Here is a 22,529-nt window from a genome sequence, read left to right on the forward strand (position 1 = left end):
TATTGAGAGAATAGTGTTCAAAACAAAAGGAGTCGAAACAAAAATCGAACCGATGAGAAGAAGCGTAATTAGCTGTAATAGAAAAACCACAAGATATTTTATACTCGCGGAGTGCAATTTTGGAACAAGTGCAATCAAGTTTAGAAGTGCAGCACTCTTGTATTGTATCGACAGGTGAGTAAAAGTCTGTTTTTCAAAGTTTTATTACACTTTGCCGTAGAGCTTTGAACCACATATTGACCTTTCGCTTGAGGAGGAGTAGCCATTGTTTACTAGGTTTGCAGTGGCAAATGGTTCTGCTTGAATGCATATACTAATAGTACTAATACCATCCCACTATCTACAGCGATTCTCTTTCGATTTCGATGATGCTTTGGAGAATCAGAACTGGAAACAGCTGCAATGAACAAATAAAGCTCTAATCCAGCCATAAAGTCACAGTCAGTGCCTGCGAATAGCTTGGACAATGCGCATTAACCATAGAATTAAAACTTGTACGATGACGGTAGTAAACCAAAGTACCTAAGTTACGGCGTTGAGTGGCAAGAAAGTAGCAAACTGTCTGCTTCAAAGCTAAAAGGTAAATATTTGAACGACAGAGGCGTACGCCACTGGAAGAAGTTAACATATTTATTTATTTCATTTTATTTGAATTGTGCAGAGTAAGATATAATTTAGGCTACAAGATTGCAATGGATAACCTGTTAAGAAGCGATAGCCTGGAATCTTCGGTATTGAGCGAAGTATCCACCTACAACCATCAAAGAATTAGTGAGCTGTGGCTGATATTTTTAAACAGCGATGGTGAGCATGCCGACCTTAGTAAAAATGGTGAATTTGTCATCAATGAGAAAAAGGTAAATTACGTCTTTGCATGTGAAGCATAACGAACTTTTGATTATGTTACTCTTTCTTGGCCACTATTAGACTGCATGGTTGGAGCTATTTCTATATGAGTTCGATAAGCTTAGCGGCGAGCAGCGTGCACACTTCCACCGATCAAAGTAAGTAGATCGTGCATATACCTAAAGCAGTTTCTATAGGCCAACCGTCGAGTGAATCAATCGAGCGCGTCTTATCGCTTAATGATGAGGTTCGCGTTCTTATCAGGTTAACGTTTTCCGCGGGCCGGAAGTACTTACCATCGATTTTGACAACAACTTTTCATTAGGATCGCTTTTCAATTTTTATATTGGAAAGAAGAAAAAAAACATTGAAGGCTTTCACGTATAAAATTCTGTATGCGTAAAACTAGATGTTTCCACCCAATAGAAGTTTATGGGTCAGAAAAGAGAACAATAATTGTGCCGAATGGGCGAGATTTCCGTATAACAATATCCTACCAGGTGTTATACTGACAATACCTCGCAAAGTACCCACTGCTTACCACATTTACTCCAGCATGCTTTTGCGGGGCAGTTGTTCAAATCTTTGGATAGTAATACTTATCCAACCTATGGCGGAGACATCTCGTGCTACTTTACGAACGTCTGCTCCTCCAAGACAAATAAATAAATTATACATATCGTCGTGACCGTCCATACCCTTTAGTATTTAATAGAAAACGAATTCTCGACTGATCTCGGAAATTGGTTGGATGTTACAATTTAGTTAACAAAAACTTATGGTTACAGACAAATCGGCACCAACTTTTCAAAAGGGCCAATCTGCAAAATGTAAACAAACCGAGTGAGAGTTTATTTTCTGCTAGACTAGCATTGGGAAAGAAACCCTCAAAAGAGAAAATAAACATATTGCTTTATGTAGTCTCATTGCATCATTTATAATCATCTTCACCCAACACTCTGTTTATGTTGTCATAACAACGTCAAACAGGTTTTCGAGTTTAGATTAACGGACCGGATTTTTAATTCCCTTCTTCTCTGCAAGAAATGGATTGAAGTTTTCATGTCTTACTTGTTTTCATGTTTTACTCTCTATTTGTGATAATCAATGTTTTCAACACGGTTGAAATCCGTACAAAGCAATGTAATGTGTAGTTATCGAAGCCATTTATTAGGCTTTTTTTCTAAATATTTCTTGTTATCTTTTGGATGATTTCTTCAATAATATTCAGCTTGAATCCTTGTCGTCAATTGTAAACTAGGAGATTTACGAAAATCGAACTGTGTTGCTTGCTTGCTTGCTGAAAACCCCTTAACCTTTATTTAATTAGCTTACTTTGATTCAATAGGCATATATTCACATACCTACCTACTACAATAGACATGTGGGTACTAACCGTACTAACTACTCTTGAAATTTATAAAATGGACCTCTATTGACTATCACGGGATGATTCAGCCTGTGTATTATCTTTATTCAAAATATCATGAACCATATCCTTTCACATTTGCAGCCAGCCGCCTGTTCTTTTAACTTTTGCCAATAGCATTTCCAAATGTAACAGCCGGTTGTCGTGAACTTGCTGACTGTGGTACCTACCGTCAAGAAACACTCCAGAATTTGCTTCTACGGTTTCCGAACGCGCCGTTCCAAAACAGTTGTACCATCTTCTTTGGGATTTTTTGTCGTACATCAGAGGATTCTTCCGGTTAATTTCAATTTGTTGCTTTTCCTGCTGTCGCAGTTCGTCCTGTCTATATAAATGTTACAAAAGATCGGCCGCTCACGGTTTTCGCCTCGGTCAAGCAGTTGCTCTAACCTACTTTCCAACTTTATTGAACTGGTTCCTCAACTGAATTCGCCCTGTTCGTTGTTTAAAGAAAAAAAAAAGAATTTGCAATGGAATTACTTGTGATCTGAATTTTGTTTATTAGCACCTTTCGGTAGCTCAATCCCAATGCCAATCCAGAAAGCTACGCTGTACCACTGCTCTCTACGGTGTCACGTGGATCACAGATTTTACACGCATTAAAACTGTTGAAACAAAACTATTTGTGTGTCATCTTCTTCTGCGCATATTTTTTACCCTTAGACAGTGTTTTATAATTGCAGTAGGAAAATTGCAAAAACTATTTGCAGTTCTCTATAAAAATTAAATTTTCCTGTAAAAATTATCTGAATGTTCTCAATGTTCCCGTACATTACCTTTTTTAATAATTTATAACTGTATAATTTTCTCAAATTTTCAACCCACTGATGGAAAATACAACATATTTTCGCTTTAATGCGTGTACCCAAATTATTGATGATTCCACCTACGATTTCCTTACAATCTACCTTAACGCTACTGACTCAACAAACAAATACCCACAGCCTCTCGGAAGCACCATCATCCGTCTTATCGCGACAATTACTGCTATTTATTAACGAGATCTGCGATTCGGCGAACGGTGCGACCGCTGCCAGCAGACGTGCGGAGGAAATCGACGGGCGGGCCTCCTCCGTCGCGTCTTCAGTCTCGTCCGCGTCTACCTATGCCACGGCTCGGAGCGGAACTGAGTTGCACTTGGTCACCACTGTTTCACCTGCTGATGGTGTCGGTGCAGACGACACTACACAACCAGTGGGTGGCACGTTGAGCTTACCCTCACTACTACTGCATGATAAAGACGATAACAAAGTAAGTTCGTAATGTGCTTTTATGCATCTTAAACTATGGCTAAACTAAACGTATGGCCCACATTCGATATCTTATCGTGGTGGAAGCAGGACTCCACCAAGCTTAAGTAATCTCACTTTCTCTCATTTATTCGACCTGGCAGGTCACCAGCAGACCACAAATTGAGACGGAAACTGACGAAGATCAATGTCAAACGCTTAGAAACTTTCTACTCGAAGGTATCGGTGGGCGCATTCTCAAAGCGTTGGACCAAATAGGTGCTGGGGTAAGTTTAAGCAAATAACTACTAACCAATGATAAATTGCTAAACTCTAAAATTTGTATTTTTAGGACATCGTCAACGGTCGGGAATTTGCGGACTTTCTCATTGGAATCTTACCTACTAAAGCCTGGCATTGCTCACATCAAGTTGATTTAGATTTTTCTGCAGATTACAGCGAACACTTGCTGCGAGTGTTTAAAATGCGTTCCCGCAATGGCGACTGGCGGTGCAGTACACAGCGAAATTCGCTGAATCTTAGCACTTCACAAATAGGTTACTGCTCAAGTCCACCGCAGTCACCCGCGCAGCGCTCGATGGTTGCAACACCTACGCCAAGCGATTTCAAAAGTTTCCCATTAGCCAATTTCGCCGACTACCGCAGCGAATCGTTTGACGCTCATGTTCACGCCACGTTTACCCAAGACCAGTTAACGCTCACAATACTAAACCTGTTGGAGAGCCTTGTGGTGCATGAGAATATCCTCACTATCGACGAAAAGTCCGTTACCATCAGTTGTCTAAGGATGGCCATTGATCGATTGCGCCAGCACGAGCTGCTGGAAGAAAATCCACGCAATCGACTAATTTTGCGTCACAAACTACTTGGAATTCTGATGTTGGGTCTAAATAATCTATTTTTCCTCGATACGCTCGAAAGCGATCATGTTGGTTTGAAGCAGATTGCCACCGAAGTGATGAACTTGCTAAAAGCCGAACTGGAAATTACCAGTCCGAACCCCATTAGCTGTGATTTTATCTACAACCTTACCTACACGATCGTATCAACGGTTAACCAGACATTTCTAAACTACACGGACAATTTGGTCAGCGAGCAGTTTTTTCTATCCATTTTTCGATTGCTGGAAAGCAATTTAGAGATAATCAAACATATCTACAGTTTACTGCACGAATCCAACTTTGGCTCCAGGCCCAAGCTCGTAGAGGTACTCTTAAAAATGCTAAAAAATTTTATCACCGGCGTTGCTGCTGCCCGAACGAACTCGAAAAAGTCATCCAAAGTGCGACATCGATTGCATCACTCCAGACAGGATCCTCGAACGGCATACGTTTGCTCGCTAGAAAACATCCTTCTGAACATTTTCCCCATCGTAAAATACTCCGACCAGCGCACGCTGTTACAATTCTTTGCTGAGAATCAAATTTGCTGCTGCAATGCCACCATGCGAACGCTGGAAGTTCTACTGACCCTTACTGATGGCGAAGAGTTAGTACCGCGGATTTGTTTAAACTTTGTCAATCGTAGCATCATAAGTGCCATCTTCGCTAAAACCACCTGCGATAGCTGCGAAGGAGAACAATTCAATGATCATTTTTACGATCGATTTGCCACCGTTCATCAGGACTTGTTCGAAGCGTACCGGCGACAGGAGAACCGTCGCCGGTTTCCAATCCTTCTCAAATACTTTCAGGATGCACTTAAGATTGTGCCGCAACGCCTAAGAAAGCATATTCTGTTCGAACTAGTGTTACCACATTTACGGATGGAGAAGAGCAACTTAGCCGACGGAATGCTTGACGATACGACGAAAGAAATTATCAACGGTTGTCTAATGATTGTGAGTCGCTGCTTGCGTGATGTGACCATGTTTGAAGCCTTTTTCGACAATGATAATCGTGAAATGTTGAGCGATCTGTCGCAACGAGCCGAATTCGTCTATCAGGTGGGGGTGATTTTGAAAACTGGCATCGGAAATCCCAGCAAGCAAGACGGTTTGGAAGAACTGTTAGTGAGAATACTGTTGGACAATTTGAGTGACCTATCTGACTTTTTTGAATATTTGTTTCGGATTTTGAAGAAAAGTGATGTTCGGATTAGTTTGAAAGAAATCAGTGGTAAAAGTGAAGATGTGAAGCTAAGCGGTGAACCAATGGCTAGCGTTTTGCAGTTGTACGTCGAGCATTGGAAATTAGTGAAGCATTTTCTGTTGGTGAATGAGTATTTTTATACCTGTTTTGTTGAGAAATTCAGCGAGATTGAAAACTTTCTACCGCTAGTATATAATTTGTTCAGTTTGCTGTTATACCATGGTAAAACTGAGTGCAGCATATCTTGTTCGGTAACGGACGAGTTGACGGAACCAAGTGAAATAATCGATACGGAGAGACGGAGCATTCTTAACATTTTTCACTTTAGTGATAAATTGATTGATAACCAATTGACCAGTGAGGAATATTTGTACAGTTGTAACCCGTCATCTTCGAATGTGATAGAGCAAGGAAGTGATTACCCCCTTCTGCCGGAGTTAGCCGCCGATCGGAATGGAGAGTCCAAGTTACCACCCACTAATCCGACTAATGGAAAGTTAGAGAAAAGTTGGTCCGTGATGTTCAACATTCGAAATTTGCTTAGCGATCTGATGGAGGAATACCTACCGGGCGGTGGCGAAGCAACGTTTCGGAACTACAACGATTTGCCAGAACAGGCACGCCAGCTGCTCGCTACTAGTGGGTACGTTCGCAAACGATTGACCACACTAGCGGAACTAATACTTGGCGCATTTCAGCTGCTTGCTATCAAGAACAACCAGTTGGGTAAGTTTTGTTTCAGTACGGGGGATGGGTAACGCTAGAGCAAAGGGAGGTAATTCGATATTTATTACTCTGTTTCCTTCCTGCATTTCGATGATTCGATTTATTGTTCAGAAAAAAAATCAGTCCCATGTTGTTGAAACACTGTATCGATATAGAACTCATTTATAAAACAGTGTGTGACAGTGACGGAATAATAAGTCGTGCTTGAGCGAGGTTAATTCAGTGCATTACGTGGATGGGGAGGTTCTTTGCCGTTATGTAAGTATGCTTTAAAATGTTAAAGGTTTGATTTGAAACCCTGAAAATGCATAAAGCAGTGGAAGCAAACATTTTCGAATTCGCAAAATGAGAGAGATAATATAATAGTGCCTCATTATGACAACATTTTCCCGATTTCTACGTAATCTAATTTATTTCTTTGTAACCTAATTGCACTTTTAGTCTGTTCGACCGTGATTACTTATGAAGTTCATAGAAAGTACGACTTCCACCGATAACACGCATCCGAATCTCACGGCTAATGTCATTATCCGCCTTTACCATTGAGCCAATGTAGACAAGAAGAAGCATACCTGAGGAAGCTGTTCTTGTCCATGATTTTCCATAGCTCTTTTCGGTTGATGGTACCAAATGCGGCTTTGAAGTCAATGAACAAATGGTGCGTGGGAACGGCCCTTTTGGAGGATCTGCCGCAGTGTAATATTCGTTCCGTTGATTTCATTCCCACAAATCTGTTCGCAATTGGTGATAAACAGCGGAAAATGATTGGGGACAGCACCTTGTAGGCGGCATAGAGAACGGTGATCGCTCGATAGTTCTCACAGTGCAATTTGTAGCCCTTCTAGTAGATCGGGTAGATAACCCCATCTTTCTACTCCTCCGGTAGCTGTTTTGTCTCCTAAGTTCTAACAATTAGTCGGTGTGGACAAGTGGCCGGCTTTTCTGGTCCCATTTTAAAAAGCTCCGCTTCGATGCTATCTTTTCCAGCAGATTTATTGCCTATTGTTGGCGTTGGCACCATTTCTCCGTTTGTCGCACCGTCGAAATTGCTTTCTCCGCCGCCATGATTTTCCACCTGGGCGCCATTAAGGTGTTCATCGAAGTGCTGCTTCCACTTTTCGGTCACCTCACATCAAAATATTGCCATTCTTATCTCGACATGTTTCGGCTTGCGGACCAAAGCCTTTGCGGAATCCGTTCAGTTTCCTGAGAACGATGCAGCCGTTCTAACTTCACATACTCCTGCTCCTCCAGGTATGAAAGATTTGGTTTCGCTCCATCATCTTCTATTTGTGCCTTTCCATGTTCTGACGTGTAGGACTGCGTATCTTGGCCGCCCACGCAGCGTTCTCCTCATCCATCACCCTCCTACATTCATCGTCAAACCAATCGTTCCGCTGATTCCGGGCCACATGCCCGATGGAGGCACTACACTACCAATGGCTGTTTTGACGGTGTTACAACAGTCCTCGGAAGGGGCGTCGTCCAACTCGTCCGCTTCCGGCAATGCAGCTTCGGGTGAGTGCAATTAGTTTGCGGCGACGTCTGGCTGCTTCAATTCAACCGATGCTGGCGTCGATGATACCGAATGTTGTTCACATGTTTTGCATCTTAATCATCACTCGGTAGTGGTTTGAGTTAACGTTAGTGCTTCGATAGGATCTGTCGTCAATGATGTCTGAGAAGTGCCGGCAGTCGATCAAAACTGGATGTTGGAAGAAGGCACTACGTACGGCCATGTTCTTGGAGGCGGCAAAGTCGATAAGGGGCCCATTTCGTTGGTCAGCGAGTTTGTGCTGAACCCTCCAATCACTGGTTTGTGTTCCTCCTCCTGGCCGACCTGAAGCATTGAAATCCTCGATGACGATCTTGATATCATGTGATATCATGATATCACTATGAAAGTTGTACCCACCTCGTGTGTGTTGCCGCAGATCTGGTAGGTGGTACATATCTCAGGGCGATACGAACAAATCTTCGTTGAACACGTTCTATTCTGGCTTTCCAACACAAGTTATGAGGATTCCAGATGACACAGGCATTCGCAAGTATTGGCCGTACCAACACGCAGTACAATGCCTTCCAGCAATGGGGAACTGCGAAGTCTCGGGAAATTTTTGTGATGAACCCAAGTTGTTGCGAAATTCTAGAGATGACAGCAGTATAATCTTGGTTGAACATGAGCTTGTCATCCAACAGAACTCCAAGATCGCTGATGTGATCGACGCGTCAGAGAATAGCTCCGGTTATCCGGTAATCAAATGAGATGAGTGTATTACATCGGTGGAATATTATAACCAAACATTTGGCCATGTTTATTGTGAGCTTGTTTCTATTACACCAATCATCAAAGGTGTCCAACAGCGCTTGCAATCGGTAGCAATCAGCGATAGATTTCACATTGAGGTAGAGCTTTAGATCGTCAGCATATACCAGTGTGCATTCGGAACCAAGCAGTATAGCAATGTCGTTAAAGTACAAGGAGAATAGCAAAGGCCCCAGGTTACTGCCTTGCGGAACACCAGAAGTATCGCTGAATTCACATAAAACTGTGGAATACAGCTTGACACGTAAAGTACGGTCTGTTAGATATGAGCTCAGTCATGAAGCCAATCTATCAGATACACCGAGTTTAGAGAGCTTGTGCCGCCACCGAACAACCTGGCATAAAACCATGCTAGTCAACTGATATATAGTGTTTGGAGCTGTTCAGAATTATACCACTTACAATGATTTCAAAGAGCTTTGATCCAGCATAAAGACTGGTAATGTCTCTGTAGTTGGTTACATCTCGTTTTTCTCCTTTTTTAAATTTCGGGAAACATATGGGACTGTTTGCACAGCGTTGGAATCTTCCGTTGCTCAAACGATTGGGTGAAAATTCGACTTAGAGGCACGGCAAAAGCAGTAGAGCAGCGACAGAAAATCGGGTCCAGGCGAGTAGGAGCTCTTCAATTTCTTTGCACCAAAAATGACCATGTCGGGAGTGATGTCAAAAATGTCCAGATCACCACCATCGGGAACACCATCAGCACCATCGGGAACACTTGACGTAGCTATTTCAGCATTAGACTGCGTGGTACTACTTGTTTCAAGTTCCGGAATTCAAATCCATCGACCATAGCAAAGCTAGCAGCAGGAGGCGGGAGAGAATTGTTGTACTGTACTCCATCCTCTCCATTAAACCAAAAAATTTGCGGTTGGTTATAATCACCACAAATGTCACGTCATTCACGGATTGAGAGAATATGCTCATCGATAAACTTGACAACTCTACTTCTGTCAGGTGGGATGTAAACTGCAGCAAGTAAAAACTTCATTCCTTTGATGACAGCAGAAACACAGACTTGTTCGAGACAATTCACAGGTTTTAAGCTGACCAGCGAACTAGGGAACTGTTGAGCAACGGCAACCAATACGCCACCAAAACTTTTGTCACTATTCTTCGAACTATGATCACAATAAGACACGTGGAAGATGTGCTACAGCTGAAGAGAATCGATGCGGCCGTCCAAACCGGTTTCAGTTTGCCATTAGATGCTTAAATTAAGTCATTAGATGCAAGGAATAGGTCGTCCACTTTAGTCCTTAAACCTCGCACATTTTCACAGTATGTACAAATACCATCCACGTCATTGGCGTGTGCAGAAAGCTCCGAAACAAAACTCCCTGCACGCGGAGATGCCAAGCTGGAAGTGGGAAATACTTCAGCGGAAAGAATGTCCAGATTACAATTGCACTTGCCTGCATAACTGGGTTGGAAGACCCTGTCAGCACACCAGCACATAGGGCCGGGGCGACTACTGGCCGCTGGCAGGAACTACACAACTGTGTCTGAGGGACCGAGGGCTTCCATAATACCATATTCAATGCGTCCTGCGTGACCTTCAGGTGATAATCGACAAGGACAAATTGGAAGCATTCGATGGATCAGGAGGAGTCAAGTTCCAAACAGCATCATACTTGCCCGAGATTGATTGTTTTCCATCTCTGAATGTACGTTTAGCTCTTCAGTACGTCGGAGAGGACTCGAGTGCTTTCTCGGGTGGTGAGAAATCGGCAATTCCATGTATCGAGTTTCCAATCCATAATTCTTTTTCGTCGCAGTTCGAATTTCCTTCTTCCTTCTTCATTGCCTAATAATTTTTCGTGGTGGCGGCTTGCAAGGCCTGCGGCACCTACCCCTTGTTTCACCGGAAAACCAACGAAGCTTGCAAGTACCCTGGGGTCCAATGCTACGATTCTGTTGAATTTCACAAGCTTTCTTAATCAAGATTCGAACATACGACGGCTTTTTTAGCTAAATCACATAAATTGTAAATTTTGAATGTACTCAAGATATAATTTTGGTTTTGCATTTTCTTGAGAAGTTTAGCATTTGACAGAATTTAATTGGGTTCCGGATTTTTACAGAACACCTTTCTCTTGCAACTATGCTAAGCCATTAGTTAGACTACAGTCATAAGAATAATAAGCACGTTGTTTAGTTCAAGGTGAGTTAAAATAGGTGATCTAGTTTTCACAGTTTGTAGAACAGAAGTGCGCGGAACGATTGGTTAGCAACCATCGACGTTGTTTATACAATCAGCAGTTTCCGCTTTGAAAATTTCGGTGATCGTCAAGGGTAACCCAGCGGGGGTGAAAAACAAATTTGAACATCAGAAAACCTCTCTTGACTAACCTTGGTTTAGTTATCACTCCACAATGACCATGACAACGACGCCGCTTGATGTTAAAAATGGATTTTGCTTTGCTCCTTTGCTAATCGCAGCAGCCTGAAACATTGTGTATACGATGGATGGCGGGAAAAGTAAAATATTGGTTTTTCACTGTTTTGCACCTTCATGCGTAAATTATTATTACATTTTTTAGGCACAAAATTATTCAACTCAAGCTGTTCTTGAGTGAGTTTATCCCAACAACAACAACATACAAACACCAACCTGGTTTTACTGTATTAAGATAGATAATATTTGCAACATAGTTATAACTTAAAATTGAAACTAAACGGACCTTCAGACGACGAAACTGCTCAAAACCTTTCTGAAAAATGATAACTTTTTACCTTTGGCGTTGATTAAGCACCACCCCATCCACACTGCAGTCACCGGACACCTCGCTTATGAAGCGCGAAGCCATAGAAAAGTTCGCGGTCTGTTGTCGTTCCACTAGCCATGCTCCATATCTGCGTACCTTTCGTTCGTTTTCCAATTGAAAAAAAAGCAGCCTCGGTTAGCGGTCTGCAACTACTGATCACAGTTTCAACAGTTTCAAACCGCGCTTTACCAGCGCTAATTGATTGTGCCAGTGCAAAAAATTTATATTTGTTTGTATTTTCCAGAATCCGCCATGCAGTCCGCCCTGTGTGAGCTGAAGAAACTAATTCTCAGCGGTGCGCTTGAGAGCTGGGACTCGCCGGAGATGACGAAAAACGTGATGAATGTGCTGCAATCGTTGCTGAAAATTTCAGAAGTGCGTGGCGCCGACAGTGGGAGCTTCGCTATTTTCGATGACCTACAGCCACAGAATGAATACTTTTTCCCAGTGCAATCACCAGTTGGCGGGCGGAAGTCGTTCAGTGCCGACGATGACATCAGCTCGACCGATGAGAGCTATACCACTGCTTTCGACGACGGCTACGAGGGTGATGTCGAAAATGACCATCTTATGCCATTGATGGGTCGAAAAAGCAGCCTGCGATCGAGAGAGAATGGATCCACTCGAGTCAACGAGAATGTTTGTACACTCGTTTGCGATATTTTGATCGAGCTTTCGAAAAATTGTGCGGCGAACCCTCAAAACTGGTGTCCGGTACTCGCTCAAATGGTTCTAAAATTAAATAGCATCAAGGATTATCTTGGTGGATCTCTTTATCTGATAAATGGGTTTGCTCCAATACTGGAAAAAAGTGATTTGCAACTGAAAGAACTGCAGACCTCTGTCTTAGAACTGATAACCGATTTAGAGAGTCCCGAAGTGTTCTCTAAGTTTCTGCGACTGTTAAGCTACGAAGATCCTCCTGTGCATTTAATCTTAACGAAATTGTTGAACATTGTCAATACCAACTGCAAGTTAGAATGCTACAAAGAGCTCCAGTTTCCTGATCCCTGTGATGATGGAACACGTGCATCGACCTGTGACGTTCTACTATCGAAGAAAATTAATTACTTAAGCGAGCACCACCGGTTTTTTAACATACGGTCTCCATTCACGTGTTCGGCAAAAATCGTCCCGCTGAATTATGTCAACTTTTCACCATGGAATGCAGAAGGTTTCACAGCTACCGCCTGGTTCCGTTTGGGATCGGTTCAGCAGGACAGCAATCGCCTCACGATGACCCATCTGCTTTCGGTGGGCAGTGAAAAGCAGATTGTTTCGCTATTTCTGAACCGCCAGAAGCAGTTTACAGTCCGATTCAACAAACCAGATCGAATAATATCCAGTACCAGCACGAAACGCTACCTAGCGAATGCCGTAGGATTGACGTGCTGTGAAAATTGTGCCAAAGAGTTGTCTCATTTGTGGAGTTACAGAAATTTTCAGCGGTCAGTTGAACCAGAAACACAGCTCTTTCGAATAGATACTGCCGGAGCACAATGTGTGTATTGTTACAAATACCTTTCGGCGAACAAAAGCCCTTCCAGCAGTAGCCTGTCGGATGATTATTTTTACGATTTGCATGCGCAACAGTACACAATAAAGGAACTTCAGATATCGGAAGATCGCTGGAGCATGGTATGTTTTTCCGTCCGTCAGCTAGATACCACGATATCCATTGTCGTCTCCCTGGATGGCGTTCAACAGCAAAGTGTATCAATTATCGACCCATGCAAGATCCACATCGACACTACGTTGCCAATACTTGCGATTGGGCATCGGATAAGTGTCGAAGACGACGTTCCATTGAATTTTTCGTTATCCAACATTCAGCTGTATAAAAAGTGTCTTACAGACATTTCCGTAATGACCAACATGTATGCTGCTGGGCCCAATTGGATTCGTTTGAATAGTGAAATAATTCCAAATTACGGCATCCTGAATCTTGCCAAGTTAACAATTGAAGACCTTCAGCCGGGTGACGTATTCCAGCTTCTTCACCGATACCACGTGGGCTGTTTCGCAGCTCATAAACCTGATGTCTTTATCTCAGCTAAACCTGGACATTCGAAGATTGCTCTCGGAATGCTCAGCTTCTCACCTCATTTAGTTCCGAAGGAAAACCATTCCCTGCAGCGATCAATTCTGCTCTCAGGTGGTATTAGTACCATACTGTTTGCCTTTGCACGCATCGTCGAGCTATCGGATTCAGCACACATTCACGCCAACGGGTTGACCCTACTGCTACAGATCGCTCATGATAACCATGATTTCTACAACGAATTTATCCGTCGTGATCTTCTCGAGCTGGTGGGAATTGTGCTCAAAAACAAAGCATGTCAGAAAGATATTTGCGTTCTAGCGGCATTCTTGGAAGCAGCCTTCGATCAGCCAATCCTTGCGCGACGCACCGATACTTACTGTGTTCTGGTGAATTCAATGGCTAGAATTCGTTATCCCGAAATCATCACTTTCTTTTTCGAAAACTTTCAAATATGGATTGAGCGTTCGGAAGAGGTTCTGAATTTGGTGTTTGATGTTCTGGTCGCTGCTACTCGGGACAAGCATCCTGGTATGAACTATAACTGCAAACGCTTAGCGTCAGCTGGACTCGTCCCAACCTTGATAGATTTTTGTCGAGTTAATTTTGTGATTCCACCAAAAACGGTTAAAATATCTCGCTCATCAGCCGACTCGTTGGTTGCCTTGATATCGATTCTTTCGGATACTCCACCGAAGATTAGCTTACTAAAGGAAATCATTGAACTACTGCTTCTAATGCACAAACCAACCGATAGCTATGTGACCCACGATCGTCAAAAGTTCTATTTCAATATAAACGCTCAATTCACAACCAAGTCAGTAAAAAGCACAGATAACAAGATAGCTCAACGACTGAATTTACGCGAATCTCGGCTGAAATACTCCCAACTGCGCAAGGCTATTCCTTTGGCGTTATCGAACTCGGCCAACAGCAGCTTCGAGTCGAGCACCAGTTTCATTGAAATGGGCCAGCTCGTTAGCAGCCCGCCCGCAACATCGCCTGATCCAATTTCGTCGACACCACAACGCCGCTCGCCAAATGCACCCGGTGTTGTTGGTAGTCCGCCTGATAATTATGACAAATTGAACCAAGCTTTGGCGGATATTGAAATTCGAAGGCGAAGTTGGAAGCCTGACAAGAGCAAGGTTCGTCGTTTGCAAAATACCGGAGGTCGTTCGTGTTCTTCGCCAAAGGAAACCGACTCGTCACCGAAGGTTTGCGTGCGGCTGGAACTACAACGGGCCAGTCAATCGCTGCCAACGAAATTCAGTAAGTAGTTTTTTTATAGTTAAAAAAAAAATCTGTCTTATCTCATCTATCTAACCAGAAAAGAAATTTGTCAAAAGTAACGTACAGAAAAAAATATTTTACAAACTCTAGGACGACACTCCTACGACTGGTCCTGCGCTGTTGTTGGTCGTTCGTATTTTGTCTCTAGTTCAGGAAGTAAAAATAGCATTGCCATTGTTTGGAAGTTTTTCATTAAGAGTATAGTTTTTTTTATCTTTTTTTAGAATTTTTCATATAATAGTTTTCGTGCATTGCCAAGAAAATTTTCATGTATTTTTATAGAAAAAATGTTTATTCTACGATGCTTAATCGATGAGATATCAATTTTCAAAATAAGCGATGTTTCAACTGGAAACGGTAACGCCCGTACCAAAACTTGTATAAAATTCTGGGAAGTTTTGGTAAAAAACTCCTATCCTTACTTGCTTCTATGGCGAAGTATCAATCCTTTGCGGAATCCAGAAGGCACTTGCACATCACTCGATTTTGGGTTGCTATTCCTCCTATCCTCGTTGCATCCCTATCACACCCTGCTGAATAATATCTTCGCTCGCCGTTCATTCGACTCATTACGTAGCTACTTAGCTAGCCCGCTGTAGTCTGCTGCGTTTTATTCGCCTTGCAACACTTAAATCAGTAATCTAGTAGGCAAACGTGTGCGTTGGTTACGAAGTGCGAGCAACATAAGTTTGTTATTTTGTAAACAGTTGTTTCAGCAGCACTAATTTACTTTCGTTCAATACAGTCGAACTTTATTCCTGAAATGTCCGTCAACAATAGGCACGAGGCGAACTAGCCGCAGGCTGAAAACCTCAGAAATAAAGAATCAAATAAAAAAATCAACAATAGGTTGTGAAAACGATCAAAGATACGGCATATGGAATTTCTCAGTGTGATAGCCGAAGACAGACAAAAATTCAGTGAAGAGGACAAGATAAAATCACAAATGTGGCAAGCTTTGGGGAATTTCCTTGCAAAGAAGTCTCTTGTTACTCAAAACTTGGTCCGAAAGCAACTTGGAAGACTGAAGATGAATGCATACGGGACCATCTAGTAATTTTTGATGGCTTGATTCGACATGTGTATCGAGGTGTGGGACGAGGGAGGGGATCTAATAAAAAAAAAGTGTAAGGTTGTCGACAGGTGGAAGCAGTTCTACGCTGAGCATCTCAATAATAGAAAGCACAGACTCTCGGCAGAACTATATAAAAATTGCCAAGAACCGCTAGCAACGGCACTTCATTATGTAATCCCCAACAGCAAGAGAATTCGTAGGGCAGTATCAGGCGGGTTCTATAAAGCAACTAACTACGGATCAAACTTTTACTCCTCGACAAATCCTCCAGAAATGTCAGGACTACAACGTGCCCACTCATCATATTTTCGTGGATGTCAGAGAAGCATACAATACAATTTAACGCGAACAGCTATGGCAGATAATGCACGAGTACGGGTTTCCGGACAAACGGACGCGGCTGATCGAAGCTACCCAGGAGCAAGTGTTGTGCTACGTGCGCATTTCGGGGACACTCGAATCCTTTCGAATCGCGCAGAGGTTTGCGGTAAGGGGATGGACTGTCCCGTATGTTGTTCACAATCGCCATTGAAGGTATGATCCGGTGAGTGGGCATCGAAACGAGAGGAACGATCTTCAGCAAGAGTAGCAACTCCTAGCCTTCGCAGACGACCTCGACATCATTATTAGAAACTCTAGAACAATCAAAGCCAGACTAAAAACGGAGGCCAGGAGGATTGCGTTACAAATCAATGCGTCGAAAACCAAATATATGGCAGGAAGTGGCTTCAGAGAAAGTAACGTTTGCCTCCCACGGACAGTGACTATTGACGGCGATGAACTAGAACTGGGTGACGAATTCATATATTTGGGATCTCTGGTCACCGCCCACCAATAATACGAGTAAGGAGAGCAAATCGAGCCTACTTTTCCCTCCGCTAGACGCTTCGATCAAGGAGCGCCGCCGAACAAAGCTGACGATGTGCGAAACGCTAATCAGACCGGTTGTCCTCTACTGACTTGAAACAGCAACTTTGCTTACGGAAGACATACGTGCACTTGCCGTATTTGAAAGAAAGGTTTTGCGGACTGTTTTGGCGGAGTACAAACGGATAGCGAAGAGTGACGTAGGCTTATGAACCACGAGTTGCAGGCACTACTTGGAGAGATTTCTATTGGACACCTGGTGAAAGTTGGGAGACTACGGTGGGTTGGCCACGTTGCAAGAATGCCGGATAACTGTGCAGTGAAATCCGTTATCTTCAGGATCCCCACCGGCACCAGGAATAGAGGGGCCCAACCTGCTAGATGGCTCGACCAGGTTGAAGCCGACTTGCGTATGTCGAGACACGCAACCAGGACCGAGTACAATGGAGAGGAATTCTTGATACGGCAAGAGCCACCCCGGCTCTCGGCTGCTAAGTAAGTTCGATACCCGCTCGTCGGATCGCCCTGTCAAGAGCGATGTTGAACAGCATGCAGGATAAGTCATCACCTTGTCTCAGCCATCGCCGCGTCTCGAAGGGACTCGAAAGAGTCCCCGAGATGCACACGAAACACATCACTCGATCCAATGTAGCTGCGTCAGTTTATCCGAAAATCCGACCTCCATGAAGTTCGCCTAGTAATTCCCTACGAAACCCTCTGCTATCGGTGACAGTCGGCGTGATAGGATCTGTGGGAGAGTAACTAGTAGCCGGCGTTTTACAACGTTATGCCGCGATGGTTTCAGCAGTCGAGCCGATCACCCTTTTTGTAGATGGGACAAACTACTCTTTCCATCCATTCCTCCGGTAGCTTCTCCTTCTCTCAAATCTTTGGATTATTTCCAAATCCAGTGTAGAACCATTGCCAGCGTTTCTCGGTCATGTCTATGAAGCTCTTCCAGTAGCTAGCCCTTACAAGCGGTTAGACTTCAGCAACTCTATTACTATTCAGTTGAGACATTACTATCTTCTACGGGCACTCCAGATCTCCTTCTCAAACTTCGCCATTAAGGTGTTCATTGAAGGACTGCTTACACCTGTCGACCACCTAGCGCTCGTTTATGATTAGATTTCCTCCCTCGTCCCTACACACGAACATGTGTACGAACAAAAAATGCTTTGAATTGATTGCTGAAAACACTAATCAACTTTATCATCTTTTCCCACCACAGAGTTCTTCGAAGAAAACTACTTCGGAACCGGCAACGATTTCATCCAGGAGAGCTTCCTACGCACGATGTGTGACTTTCTGCTCATCCTTCCGGATCAGGAAGCGAAGCAATTCTTCAGTGCCGACAACCAAATCATCGAGACGTTGCTGATCCTGGCGAACAACTCGAACATTCGCATCCGTGCGGTGATCATCAATCTGATTGCGGTGATCAGCGATCGCACTTTGGGCAGCCCCTCGACGCCGCCCGCGCTTGGCTACACCGACGAGCAACTGAAGATCTTCTGGCATCACTTGGGCAATCAGATCGGGTCACACAGTGTCAACGTGGAGCTGGTGAACTGTTGCTTTCGCTGGATAACGAAAAGTAACTACACGTTGACCCTGGATTCGACAGCTTTGGAGCAGCGGATTAACGTAGTGCAGGAGAGTGGTTTGAACGTGCTGCTGGCAATTTTACCACAGTCACATCCGGAACCGCGACTGTTTCAGTTGGTTTTGCAGCTAATAGATTGCATTTGTGTTAAGCGCCCGAGAGCGGCTCAATATATGGTGGAAAATGGTCTTATCGGGACGGTGGTAAAAACTGCAATCAAAATGTACGAGCGTGACGAGGGCGAACAGACCAGTAACTTCAATAGCTATCTGAATTTTGTAACTAATCTTGCCCACAGGGCGCTGATGTCAACTAATTTCATCAACGTTAGTTTGCTCGAGATATTATTGGTACGGATTTATTATACAGTTGATTCTTTCTAGCCATTCTGGGACTTGCATAATGGTTTGACGATTGCGGAGAGGCACAAAAATGCAAAAGTCTGTCGAAATGTTCGCGACGTTCACGCTTTGCTGTACCGCAATTTGCTACAATTTTTCCTCTACCGTCCAACCGAGTCGATTATAGGTCATAAGAATAATTGTGAGAAAATTTCGAATCGATTTTACCGATTGTGGAACTAATGGTAACTATTTTTTTTCACAGCTTTCACCGTCGATCTTCCGGGCAGCACCATTTCGAAAACCGAGGTGAAAGCTCGATTCAATCAGATACAGGATAAAGCTGTTCAGTTTATGACTAACTGTGATGATAAGCATGTGGTGTCCGAGGCTGAAATGCTCCTGATCAAAAGCCTCATGAATCGTACACTGAACGGAAATCCGCGCGGGGGGAACATAATTCTGTGGTGCTTACTTCCGAAGCGACCCGTCGGCCTCAAGATGTACACCATCAAACAACTCAGCCAGTATGTCGACGGAGGAAATTATCTATCTTGGATCTGTGAACTACGAATGCTCAAAGTTTTTAGTGAAAGTATTCTTCTACTAAACAGAAAAGAACTGACGGTGGAAGATCAAAGCTACGTCGAAGGTTTCTGTCAGAAAATCGAAGGAGCGCACGGTAACACCTGGACCTTACCGCAGATATTGGATGACTTTGAATATTTGCGAACAATGAACCAAAGCGAACAGGAGCAAGCAATCATGAAGTCAATAAACAAGCAGGATAAGTTGATTCACTCGTACACGGTTGCAGCAATGGAGATAACGAGGAATATTGTTGAGAAGCAGAATCGATTGCGTAAAGAGCTGCTTTCGCAACTCAAGAAGGATAACGATTTCAAGTTCTTCAACCAGTGGAGGCAGATCATCGATCAGATGACTCATGAGGATGCCCCTTGGTACAATCCGAAGCTATATTCCAATTCCTGGGAAGTGGACGATACGCATGGTCCGGATATGTCGCTGAAGCGAATGAAGCGCTGTCATCTCACCGTGGATCAGAAATTTCTGCAGAAAGACTTTCGCACCGACAACTATGAGGGTAAACTTCCGAACCAGTTGTTGTCCTATTTGATACCGCAGAACCGTAGTCAGGAATTTTCGATGGAAAACCAAGTTCTGCACACGTCGCGTGTGAGACAAATTTCGCCTAAGCAGGAACTGGACAGTGAGTGCATTTTGACCGGCACGGAGCTTATGTTGTGCCCAAGTACGGGTGATCTCGATATCTATGATCTGTGCAGCATTGCGAAAATCTGGAAGAAACGCTACCAACATGAAGAAACGGCGGTGGAAATATTTCTTAGAAGTGGACGGTCATTGTTTTTGGTGTTCGATGTACGGCTGGAACGAGAGATTTTTGCTGGGTTTTTCGAGGATCTCGTTCAACGAGAAGGCCGCCAGGAGTTGGAAGCGCATACACAACAGTGGAAAGATGGATGGCTTAGCAATTGGGAGTACCTGATGTACCTGAATCACATTGCCGGTCGGAGTTATCATGATCTCATGCAGTACCCCGTATTCCCATGGATACTGTCCGATTACGAAGGTAGCCGGTTGGATTTGCTAGTTGAAAAGAGCTTCCGCAATTTGGAAAAACCCATAGCAGTTCAGTACAGCGAGCTGGAAAAGCACTACATAAACAACTACAACTATCTAAAGCAAACGGAAAACGATTGCATGAGTAGGCAAAAAATTAAACCATATCACTACAGTTCGCACTACTCTAACTCCGGAACGGTACTGCATTTCCTGGTACGAATGCTTCCGTTTACGTCGCTATTCCTTCACTATCAGGACAACAGTTTTGATATTCCGGACCGAACTTTTCACTCACTTGTGACCACCTGGAACCTCGCGAGTAAAGACTCGCCAACGGACGTGAAGGAGCTTATTCCGGAGTTCTACAGTTTTCCGGAGTTCTTGGAAAACTTGGAAGGGTTCGATTTTGGAGTACGGCAATCCGGTGAACCCGTCAACCATGTAGAACTTCCGCCCTGGAGTCATCGCTCGGCGCGACTGTTTATTCTGATCCATCGTCAGGCGTTGGAGTGCGATTACGTTCGCAAGCACCTATCGCACTGGATTGATTTGATCTTCGGCTATAAGCAAACCGGTTCCGCCGCAGTTGATTCACTCAACGTTTTCCATCCGGCTACGTATGCCAACTTCAACTCTTCCGGTATTGACGACCCGGTGGAGAAGTTAGCCTTGGAAACTATGGTTAAAACTTACGGCCAAATGCCACGGCAATTGTTTGATGCTCCGCATCCACAGGCAATACTGTCGCTTCCGAATGCGCGATGTCCGGAAGTGTTGGATAGCGTTAGCGGGCTAAAGTGGGGTCTCTACAGCGGGTCCCCAGCTTTGCCGGTACCAAAACTAACGGATCTTAGAACGGCTGCAACACAGTTGGCCACTTTGGTACAGCTAAGCGGGAATAGAATAGTTGGATTGCCCGCTTGTACAAATATTTATCAAGCACAGCAATCAAAAAGCCATTACGTGATAGATTGGGGACAAATCGACGGTGTAATTCACTACCGATCGGTGCATCAAAGTGATGTCAGATCGCACGAGTTGGTTTATAATACCTCTGTGGATCCAATAACGGCATGCGGTAGTGATCCCACCAGTCACGACCTCTGGTTCGGACATCGCTCGGGACGAATTGCCGTCTTTCAACAGAAACTCGAACAAAAAGTATCTTTCTTTAACCCTAACATCCGACCAGCGGTTACAAGATCTCGCTCGAGCTCCTTCCGACGTTGGATTGATAGAAAGAGCGCCACCCTAAGGCGCAAATTGGAAGGTGATGAGGATGGGGATGAAAGCAATGAAGCAAACGTTCCCATCAAGTGGAATTTTCCGATCATTTTGATCAAGCATAAGGCAGAGATCACAGGCATTGCAATATCTGTCGAGTTTAAAATTGTAGTTAGCATCAGCATGGATGGTAGTGCAGCTATTTGGGACTATAATAATTTGAGTTACGTTCGGGAAATACCACGCCCCGTAAACATGCTTAGTTCGAAGATAAGTTTGGTCGCCATTAGTCCTACGCTTGGCGACATAATTACTGTGCACTCACGATCGGAGTCGACCGTACGCTTGAATCGATCCAGTGAGTCGTCCACCTTGGTGGACGACGAGAGCTTCGAGGTCACCGAAAACTACAACCAAGACTACGTGAACGTCACGATGGCATCCGACCGGGATCAGCTGAGACTGCACACGGTCAACGCAGCATACGTGGAACACGTTTTCATGGAATGCCCGGTACAGTCGCTCTGCTATACTGCCATCAAGGAAGGCTGTGGAGTCAACTGCATCGCAGTTTGCTTAGACAGCGGAACAATACGCCTGTACAGCAGTTGGAATTTAGCTCTGGTTCGGGAAATAACAGTCAATCCGTATGACACGTTTGGAATCAGAAGGTTTTACTCTCCTGTACTGTACTTTGTTTTCTTTGATTTTAACAGTTTTTTTTCTATTTTGCAGCTTGATTTACTCACGTAATCACCAGCTGGTCGTGCTCACGACAGGTAATGTAATTCAGGCATGGAAATCCGAAGGACTCCCCGGAGCATCACCGCAGATATTAGAATTACCAATTCGTCGTTCGGTGGGTTAAACAAGTAAGAAAAATCTATCGTCTTACCCACAAACTGTGATCAGAAATGTACTTCGAAAGTTTATTTTTAAATAATATTGAATCAAGAGCTTTATAGGAATGTTTTCATAGTTTTGTTCAGAACAAAAGCATATACGCATAATATTTTTTTACTTGAAGACGTACGTTTTA

General features: G+C 43.7%; 1 protein-coding gene across 1 annotated transcript; it reads left to right on the plus strand.

The window, feature by feature from the left end:
* Nucleotides 1–82: 82 nt before the first annotated feature.
* On the plus strand, nucleotides 83–22,471 carry LOC128732661 (lysosomal-trafficking regulator). The gene is made up of 12 exons (XM_053825951.1): nucleotides 83–174; nucleotides 347–580; nucleotides 662–857; nucleotides 928–1,004; nucleotides 3,220–3,526; nucleotides 3,669–3,791; nucleotides 3,857–6,341; nucleotides 11,683–14,751; nucleotides 17,946–18,646; nucleotides 18,704–18,863; nucleotides 18,927–22,161; nucleotides 22,226–22,471. Exons 3-12 carry the CDS (start codon nucleotides 693–695, stop codon nucleotides 22,356–22,358), a joined length of 10,455 nt encoding a protein of 3,484 aa, XP_053681926.1. The 5' UTR covers nucleotides 83–174; nucleotides 347–580; nucleotides 662–692; the 3' UTR covers nucleotides 22,359–22,471.
* The last annotated feature ends 58 nt before the right edge of the window (nucleotides 22,472–22,529 follow it).

Source organism: Sabethes cyaneus, chromosome 1 (assembly GCF_943734655.1).
Source record: "Sabethes cyaneus chromosome 1, idSabCyanKW18_F2, whole genome shotgun sequence".
NCBI classification, from domain to species: Eukaryota; Metazoa; Arthropoda; class Insecta; order Diptera; family Culicidae; genus Sabethes; species Sabethes cyaneus.

Coding starts and splice junctions, on each gene's coding strand:
- LOC128732661 (XM_053825951.1), top strand. CDS start 693: ATGGATAACCTGTTAAGAAGCGATAGCCTGGAATCTTCGGTATTGAGC. Junction 1,005..3,219: donor GCACACTTCCACCGATCAAA/GTAAGTAGATCG, acceptor AAATACCCACAG/CCTCTCGGAAGCACCATCAT. Junction 6,342..11,682: donor TATCAAGAACAACCAGTTGG/GTAAGTTTTGTT, acceptor TGTATTTTCCAG/AATCCGCCATGCAGTCCGCC.